We start from the raw sequence: 9,971 nt of genomic DNA, 5'->3' as shown, positions 1-9,971 counted from the left end.
CTCTGCTGCTCCTTCCAGGCAGCTGGGATATTTTTCTGCAGCTCAGCACAGCCAAAGAAATCTGGGTCTGATCAAACAGCCTTTGTATGTTTTACACTGTCCAGAGCAGAGAAGGATGGGTGACAAGCATCCCTCCTGCCCTGCCCTGGGTCTGCAGAGCCTGGAGCAACCCCGAGGGATGCTGCAGGGTTGGTGGGAGGTGAAACCTCCCCAGCAGCAGCCTTTGAGTCTCACTCCTTGGTCCAGGTCTGTGGGTGGGTGGACAGACAGTGGAATCCTGCCCCAGGAACCATAGAATCATAGAACCCCAGACTGGTCTGGGTTGGGAGAGACCCCAAGGCCTCTCCCTCTCCCTCTCCCTCTCCCTCTCCCTCTCCCTCTCCCTCTCCCTCTCCCTCTCCCTCTCCCTCTCCTCTGGAACTGCTGCCAACGGGGTGACTTTGCTCTCCTAGATCTTCCTAAACCCTTTCCTCATTCTTTATCTGCCTACGTGGGAGGACCAAGCCCCCACCTTCCCCTTCCCTCCTTGCTGCCCCTTCTCACACCCCTGTCAGCACTCTGAACTCTGTCCCAGTAAACAGGACTGGGACCAGCTGAGGCTGGAGCCGTAAACATTTCCAGCAAGCAGCCTGCTGTGTGCCAAGTGACGGCCCCGCTGCCCCCGGCTGTCGTTCTGGGAAAGCAGGGGGGGGTAAGAGGGAAAATAGATGAAGAGATCCTCACACCCCTCCCTGTCCACCAGCAGTACCTTTGCTCCTGGGAACAGAGATGAAGCAGACAAGCAGCAGGAAGGACCCAGTGGGAGCACAGGAGACAAACAGCGCTGCGGGAAGCGCGGTGCGACCGGGCGAGCCCTGAGACACGACTCAGAGGGAACAAGGACAAGTGTAGAGTCCTGATGGGACACAACAGCCCCCAGCAGCTACAGGCAGAGGGAGATGAGGTGTTCAAGGATCTGGTTTAGCTCAGGATGGGATTGGTTGGACCTGATGGTCTTCAAAGGTCTTTTCCAACCCGGTGACGCTGTGATTCTGTAGGGCTGATGATTGATTGATCTTTTCTCACACTATGTGACCTAGGAGGGGGACAGCACACCTTGAAAACACCAGGCAGGAGATTTCAAGCAGATAAAGGACTACAGAGTTCATAATAAACTTATAGAACCCATCACTGCAGGAGCCCATGGTGTAGGTAGGTTCAGAAAGGTATTAGAGGTGTCCATGGGTGAGAGGTTCATCGATTTCTCTTCACGGTGATGGCTGAGGTGCTGCCTCCTGTTCAGAAAGCCTCTCACTCGATCGCTAGGTGCTGGGACATGTGCCAAGGGAAGGATAAAGTGTAAATTACCTTCCTAATTGGCCTCTGCTAGGCTCTCTTCAAGGCAGGATGGAGGTACCTTTAATTTGATCAAGTAGAGTAGCAATGATGGTCTTCTGAGCAAACAAGCTTCAGGCAGAGAACAGGGAATTGTTGAGCAGAAAACCAGAGGGCAGTGGAGGTGCCTCAGTGGTGGGGTCAGAGCGGCTGCAATGCCGTGGTGCAGAGCAGGAGCAGAAGATGCCTTCAGGGGCAGCAGGGAGAGGAAAACATCCTGCAGCACAGCAGAGAGATGCTGCAGAGGGCTGGGAGCAACCAGGCTCTGGGGCTAAGGCAAAGCACCACGGGCTGACCTGGCAGGAGGGGACCCTGGGGGGTGGACAGTGAAACTGGGCAGCACATGGACACGGGGTCACCCCCAGAGATGGTTTTCTGCAGGTCTCTCAGCATTGGTTTCAGCTCAGCTGACCCTGTCCCAGGGCAAAGGGGGAGGTGGGACACCCTCTCCAGGCCCCCTCCAGACCTGTTTTTCCTGCAGTTCTCCAGAAAAGGTGTAACCTTGAGTCTTTCTGGACTCACCCATCTGTGGTACCTCTTTCCCTGCCCTGCTCACAGCCAGCTGGATGCACAAACTCATCTCCCACATTCTGGCACCTTCGGTTTCCCTCCCCTGGGACTCTCTGTGCTCGTTTTACTCTCTGGATCAGGCAGTTTCCAGCGCTGCTCCTTCAGCCTCCCACACAGGGAGGCTGCACACAAGCTGTGTTGAGCAAACCCTTGTCTGTGCAGCTGGAGGGAATGGTCTGGTTTGCAAACTGCAGCATCACCCCGAGGAGCTGCCAGGGAGAAAGTTCTACCTCACTGCCTGTCAGAATCAGAGAATCCCAGACTGGTCTGGGCTGGGAGGGACCCCAAGAGTCCCAGAGCCCCAACCCCCTGCCACAGGCAGGGACACCAACCTCCAGGCCTGGAGCTACACAAGGGTGCCCAGGGCCCCAGCCAACCTGGCCTGGAACACCCCCAGGGACGGGGCACCCACCCCCTCTCTGGGCAGCCCCTTCCAGCCCCTCACCACTCTCTCTGCAAAGAACTTCCCCCCAGTCTCTCCTCTCCCCCTTCCCTCCTCCAGCTTCACTCCATCCCCCTTGTCCTGCCAGTCTCTGCCCTTTAACAAGCCCATTCCCCTCCTGTTCCTCTGCTCCCTCTGTTTCTCCATGTCTGGCACATCTGGAGATAACAAACGTGTACCAGGACCCTTAAGCTGAGCCTAGAGAGGGAGGCACATAAGCCTGGCTGTGAGGTTTAACAATCAGGTAGGAGCAGGCAGCTGTATTAATTAAAATCAATTCTTGTAAATTAATTGCTCTTTGGCCACCCAGCACCAGGTGAATCAGGATCATACCCTCAGCACCCTTGTGTTCGCTTTGGCAGCAGAGATACTAAAATTGGGATGATACAGAGGAGATTAACACGGCCCCTGTGCGAGGATGACACACACATTCGTTAAGAGTGCCACTAAGACTTTTTCTCCTGATTCCCAGTGGAAAGATGGGGATGGGAAGTGGACTGAAGCCCCCATAATCCTGGGGAATTGGTGAGTGACCTGCTCAGCTGTTTAGATCCTGGTTGGTGTCAGGAATGGTGTGACCAGCAGCAGGGCAGTGACAGCTCCGTTGTGCTCAGCTCTGCTGAGGCTGCACCTTGAGTGCTGTGTCCCGTTCTGGCTCCTCACTACAGGAAGGATGTTGAGATGCTGAAGCGTGTCCAGAGCAGGGCAGTGAAGCTGGGGAAGGGGCTGGAGCACAAGTCCTGTGAGAAGCGGCCGAGGGAGCTGGGGGTGTTCAGCCTGGAGAAGAGGAGGCTGAGGGGAGACCTCATCGCTCTCTGCACCTCCCTGCACGGCGGCTGCAGAGCTGTCGGGGTCGGTCTCTTCTCTGGGGTGACAAGGGGTGGGAGGAGAGGGAATGGCTTGAAATTGCCCCAGGGGAGATTCAGGTGGGAGATCAGGAAGAATTTCCTCACTGAAAGGGCTGCCAGGGGCACGGGCTGCCCAGGGAGGCGGTGGGGTCACCATCCCTGGGGGGTTGAAAGGCGTGTGGATGTGCGTGGGGACATGGCCTAGAGGTGGGCTGGCAGGGCTGGGCTGTGGTTGGGCTTGGTGATCTCAAAGGTCTCTTCCAGCCAAGTGATTCCATGATTCTTTAAGTGAGGTGGCCACGTCCTGCAGCCTCCTGAGCTCCTGCCTGGGACTTGCAGAAGTACCAGTTGGTTCAGGGCAGCATCCCAGGGACCATGAGGATTCCCTGTGCCCACCGTGGGCAGTGTCCCAGCACAGTCTGGTTTGCCAGTGCAGCCGTGTCTCAAGTCCAGTGGCCACATTTCCTACAGACACCTCACAGGAGAACACACAAATCCATGAGCTCTCCTGTCGTGGTCTGGCAGCCAGAGAAATAGGGGCTAACAGTGATTTCCACCTCACAGCTGAGGTGGCAGAGACAAACACCTACGTACAACAGGCTTCTGGGTCACCTGAGAGGACATCCCCCGACGTGTCTGCCTGGCTTTGCAGGACTTTGCTTGGGTTTTATTGTGCAAGACATTCTGTTTTCAGCGAAACATTGTGTGTCTCGCTGGCCATGGAGGGGATAGCTGGAACTCTACCCCCACGATTCCCTCAGAGGGATGCTGAACAGCCCTTTCCTTGCAAGACTCACTATTGTTATTTGCACTACAGACCCATTCTCACAATAAAAGTGACGTGTCTCGCCAGCACGCTGCAGCATTGCCAGCCATAAATCACAGGGAGCCATAAACATGTCGCCCAACCAAGTATCAGGAAGAAACCCGTGCCTGCTGGGAGAGCATCATAAATGGGAACGATCATCTGCTTCACACACGGTTCCCTCCGGGACGCCGCACGCTGTTTGCGCACGGGGAGCGGGGGCTCCGCGCGGCTCCCGGTTGATTGGACAGGGTCAGTCCTCGGGGCGCCTTATAAGCGCTGCCCTCCCCACCCCGGGGACAGGGACGCGGGTTCTTCCCCTGCATTGCAACAGGATTGTGCTGCCTGCACAGGGCACGAAGCCCCCAGGACCCCACCACCACCACGCTGGGTAAGTACCCGGGGCAATCAGCGGCCCCTCCATCGTTTACTGGTGTGGCGGGGTGGTTTGTGGGGCTGGGCACCAGGGTGGGTGGGGAGCTGCATCTCCTCAGCGCTGCTCAGGAGGTCTGTGCCACTCTGTGGGCTGCATGTGCTGGAAGAAGGGGGTGATTAATTTCGGGCAGCTCTGGCACCGCGGTACTGCCAGGGAAGGTCTGGCCATGGCGGTGCCGCTCGTCGTTGTGCTGTGGGCTTAGTGCAAGGGTCAGCCTGCTCTTCCCCTCTCTGGTGGCCTGGTTGAGCTGGTGGGAATGGCACACTTCTTGTCCCTGCCTGTAAAGTCAATGGGAATTTGGCTCTGTGGGTGCTGCATCCCCAGAGCCCCTTTCCCAACCCTTCTCCCTTCGCTGAGCGGCTGAGCCCACGCTCGGACGCTTGAGCTGGCAGCGATGTGGTTGTGAAAGCAGCAAAGTGGTTGTGAAAGCAGCAAAGTCTGCTCTGGGGATAAAAGCAAATCTCTTGGTCTCATCATGCCCTCAGCCCAGCTCACAAGCCCTGCCTATGCTGAGGACTCTTAAACACCAGAGCTTCACTTTGGTTACTGGTACAACATCAGTCAGGTGCAGGCAAGAAATCAGGAGGTGGCTTTTGAGGGTTGGAGAAGGAGGGACAACCCCCTGTCCTCCATGAGGCATCTGCATTCGTGCCTGATCCCTTCCCTGTGCGCTCTGGAGTAGCTCTGGGGAGCAGGAACACCCGGGTGCTGAGCGGGACAGTTTTGTCCCCAGGGTCGAACGCCTTCTAGGCCAACAGCAAACCCTGCCCAAGTCCTGCTGCTAATCTTTACATTGATCTTCTCCTGCTGCTGTTCATCTTTAAATTGATATTTTCCTGTAACTGGGAATTTGGGTCTTTGTCAGGGCTGGAGTGGGAAAGGCGCAGTTGGTGTCCCACGATAGGCAGCTGGGCGGTGTAACACGTGTATGTGTGATATATGTTCTACATATACACACATGGATGTGTATAAACCTAGAGGAGTGTGGTGGGATGGCCCTGGCTGGACACCAGGTGCCCACCAAGCGGCTCCATCCCTCCCCTCCTCAGCAAGACGGGGAGGGAAGAAAGAGGAGATGGAAAAACTCCTGGGTCAAGATAGGGGCAGTTTAATAACGCAAAAGCAAAGGCCACATGTTGAAGCAGAGGGAACCCAGAAGATTTATTCTCCACTTCCCATCAGCAGGCGATGTCCACCCACTCCCAGGGAAGCAGGGCTCCAGGACACGCAGCGGTTACTCCTGAAGACAAACATCATAAATAACCAATGTCTCCCCCTTCCTCCTTCTCTCCCTCAGCTTTTAGGGCTGAGCAGACACACTAAATCTGAGCAGCAGACCTGGAACATCCCTTGGGGTCAGCTGTCCTGGCTGTGCCCCCTCCCCAGCTCTCACCCAGCGATGAAGGGGAGCGTTGGGGAGCGGCTCAGTGTGCAGCAGCACAGCCCCAACACGGGGTGGGGGGTCACAGCACCTCTCCCACCATCAAGGGGCTGTTAGAGGGGCGTGAACACCACCTCAGCCAGAGCAAGGCAATAAGCACATGTGCCTGTTCATGTATGACGTATGTGTTTGTATAGATACTGTTTATAGATGTACAGACACCCACACAAAACACGAAGGGTAAAGAACCAGCCCAGGGAGACACCCGTCTCTGTAACACACAGGGGTACCCAGCAAACCAGAGCAGCTCAGAGGGGACCAGCACAGTCCATTCCTAAATAGCCTCCTGGAGTGTGGTAGGAGTTGCTGGCGTCTCAGCGAAGTCGGGTTTGCACGGAGGTTTTCTTGCAGGAGGAGCTTCTCTTGCAGAACTTCTCACTGCTCCTTTCCTTCCCACTGTGCTCGACCCGTCTCTCCTCTTTACCCACCTCCACATCCCCAGAAACCTCTCCAATATCAGTGTCTTTGCTCTGGGTGTCTGCCAGGTGCTGCTGTGAGGGACACAGTCACACAGACACACACACACACACACACACACAGTTGGAGCATTTTTGGGTTTCCCAGCCTGAGAAGGAGTTTCAGGCGTCTCTGGGCAGTTCTGGCTGCTGGGATGCGGTTGAATTGGCAGAAAGGGATGGCTCTTACCTTTGGGGAGCTCCCGGCCGCCACCTGGGACCAGAGGTACCTCTGGATGGTCTCCTTGTGACACCGCAGACCACTGTGGGTGTCTGAAGGAAAGCTCCAGCTGTCCTTTGCCGGGCAGCTTTGTCCACCCCTGTGCTGCCAAGAAGGGCAGCGACTCGTCCCTTGGGGGCCGGGCTGCGTGCTGGCGATCCCTGGTCTCAGTGTGTAACCTCACAGTGAAGATAAAGCGGCCCTGCCTGCAGGAAATGAAATGACTTTGGGTCTTCCCCAGTTCCCATCAGTCATACGCTGCTTTTGCCCTGGAGCAGGACGATGTTTATCCTGGCTGAGCGCTGGGATTTATTGCCAGGTCAGACTCTCAAGCAGGCTGAGAGTCTTAATGGCATAAAATCATATTAGGGGCATAATAAATACATCAGGGGAGATATGTGTGTTTGTTCAAAAATTAACTGTGTTGGAGTAGAGCCTCTTGCTCATCGCTCAGGCACTCTCTGACCTGCACGTTTTGTATCCTGCAAAAGGGACATGAAGACTGAGGCCACAGACATTCTTTTGCCATTAATTAGCTCATGTTTTGCACATTTGGTGCTTTCCCCCCTCCATCCAGCTGGTCATTCTGTCACCAAAGGCACAGAGGGGGCCCAGGAACCCTGTCAGCCTCTCCAGCCCCTCTGTTAAGGTGACTGTCACATGCAGTATGGGGACTTGGATAGTGCTGAGACAGTTGAACCCTCCCAGGGGACTAAACCCAGTGGTGAGATTGCAGGATCACGGGCTCATTCAATAGTTTGGTCTGAAGAGACTTCAGAAGACCTTTAGTCCTGCTCAGAGGGACAGCTAGGAGGTGAGGTGGGGCCGCTCGTGGCTTTATGCACTTGGGACTTGAAACCCTCCAAAGGTGATTGCTCAGCCTCTCTGGGCAACCTGCTCCAACGCTGCACAGACCTCATGGGGAAACATTCCTCCTTGTATCCTGCCTAAACCCCCCTTGTTTCAACTTACACCCGTTGTCTCTCATCCTCCCACCACACATTTGCTGTGTGAGCCGGGCTTGGTCTTCCTGGTCACCTCCCTGTAGGTAGGGGAGGGCTGCTGCTGCATCCCTGAGAAGATGTCTCTTCTCCAGGCTGAACAAAACCTCTTCCCTTGTCTCTTACCCTGGGGCTTATCCAGCCCCAGCCATCTCAGTGGCCTTCTGCTGAACTCACTGGAGTGAACATCCAGTAGATTTATGTGGAAGTCTCACTCCCCTTCTGCTCGTGATCCCTGTGTATAAACCCCACCACATCTCTGCTCTACCCCCCCTCTGACTCAGACCCAGACACTCCTCTTGTGCTCGTGATCCCTGTGTATAAACCCCACCACATCTCCACTGAGCCCCCCCTCTGACTCAGACCCAGAGACTTTCCGCGGGCGAATCCCCCGTGTTTCTGGACCTGCAGCTTCCCGTGCTCCATCTTCCATCCCCCTGTTACTCACAGAAGTCACAGGCACCGCGCTGCTGGGGTCTTGCTCACCTGTCTCCCTTTGCCTCGGAGGAGATTATGAGCTGAGCATCACCTTGGATGGGAGAGCTGCTGAAAATCCACCTTCTCTCGTTCACAGTGACGATTGCTTACTCAAGGGCCAGAGAGAAATGTCCACCATTTCCACACCCCTCAATCCCCAGTTAGCATCAAAAAGACAGCAGCTGCTTAAAAGCTTAGTTTTGGCTGTAGAAAAGAGGAGTTTCTCACTCCACAGAGCACCTCAACCTGTGGAATCTGGGGACAATGTAAGACAGTACCACTCCCCAGGAAGGCTTTTGCTTTTGCTTCAAGAAAGAAAAGGGGGGGTTACAATTCTATTTTAAGAAAAGATGTCTGTCCTTTTACTTAATTTCATAGTTTACTGCATAAAAATGAGTGTGGTCATATGTGGCACCATGGTAATTAGTGTCCTAAACAGCATGGGGGCATCTGCACGGGGTGGTGGAGGGATGTGGTGCTTGTCATTGCCCAGTCCTGTACTCAGTGGAGAGTCCAACGACGTGGGGTTTCTGTTGTTGATTTGTTTTAGGTGTAGGTTGAGCTGGGATGGAGCACGACTCACGTGCCACGTTGGAATTCAATGGCTCCTTCTATCAGCCTTCAGCTTTCCTCATGATGGGCATCCCAGGGCTGGAAGCCCTTCACCACTGGATCTCCATCCCCTTCTGTGCCCTGTACCTTACTGCTCTCTTGGGAAACTGCTTGATCCTATTCATCATAAAGAAGACCCAAAGTCTTCACGAACCAATGTACTTCTTCCTCTCCATGCTGGCAGTCACTGACCTGGGCTTGGTTCTGTGCACGCTGCCTACTACTCTGGGCATCTTTTGGTTTAACATGCGAAGGATTGGGTTCGATGCTTGCCTCACCCAGATGTACTTCATCCACATCCTGTCCTTCATCGAGTCCTCTGTGCTCCTGGCAATGGCGTTTGACCGCTTCATTGCCATCTCCCATCCCCTGAGACACCCATCCCTACTGACCAAGGCAACGGTCATGAAAATAGGCCTGGCAATTATACTGAGGGGTGTGGTGTCCCTCCTTCCCATTCCCTTCTTGCTCAAGAGACTAACCTACTGTGGGAAGACTGAGCTCTCTCATTCGTTTTGCTTCCACCCTGATATCATGAACCTGGCATGTGCAGATATCAAGGTCAACGTCTTCTACGGGATGGTTATTCTCTTGTCAACGGTGGGGACAGACTTCATCTTCATTGTGCTGTCCTACATCCTGATCATTAAAACTGTCATGGGCCTTGGAACCAAGGAGGAGTGTCTCAAGGCTTTGAACACCTGTGTCTCCCACATCTGTGCCGTTCTAGTGTTCTTCATCCCAATGATCGGCCTGTCCATGATCCATCGCTTTGGGAAGAACGTCCCACCTCTGGCTAACACTTTGGTGGCCTACACCTACCTTATCATTCCCCCTGCTCTCAACCCCGTTATCTACAGCATAAAATCCAGCCATATCCGTGAGGCTTTGCTCAGGGCACTGCGGAGGAAGAGTGAATGGTAGCTTCCTCCTCCTTCTGCCACAACGTGCTGGTGGGCTGGGTTCTTGGTCAGAGCTGGTGGGCTGGTTCCTTGGTCAGAGCTGGTGGGCTGGTCTCTTGGTCAGAGCTGGTGGGCTGGGTTCTTGGTCAGAGCTGGTGGGCTGGTTCCTTGGTCAGAGCTGGTGGGCTGGTCTCTTGGTCAGAGCTGGTGGGCTGGGTTCTTGGTCAGAGCTGGTGGGCTGGTTCCTTGGTCAGAGCTGGTGGGCTGGTTCCTTGGCCAGAGCTGGTGGGCTGGGTTCTTGGTCAGAGCTGGTGGGCTGGTTTCTTGGTGCTCCCCTCACACAGGTCACTGCCAGATGAAAGCCCTGTAGATCCACCTGGATGCTGTT

General features: G+C 55.0%; 1 protein-coding gene across 1 annotated transcript; it reads left to right on the top strand.

The window, feature by feature from the left end:
* Positions 1 to 8,636: 8,636 nt before the first annotated feature.
* On the top strand, positions 8,637 to 9,605 carry LOC311188953 (olfactory receptor 51G2-like; the record flags this gene model as incomplete). The annotated part of the gene is made up of 1 exon (XM_084260528.1): positions 8,637 to 9,605. The coding sequence occupies one exon, from the start codon at positions 8,637 to 8,639 to the stop codon at positions 9,603 to 9,605; it is 969 nt and encodes a 322-aa protein (XP_084116654.1).
* Between the last annotated feature and the right edge of the window lie 366 nt (positions 9,606 to 9,971).

The sequence above is a fragment of the Gallinula chloropus genome, assembly GCF_964237585.1.
Source record: "Gallinula chloropus genome assembly, chromosome: 1".
Lineage (NCBI taxonomy): Eukaryota > Metazoa > Chordata > Aves > Gruiformes > Rallidae > Gallinula > Gallinula chloropus.
Note: the sequence above shows the minus strand (reverse complement) of the source record. Positions and strands in the feature narration are given on the sequence as shown.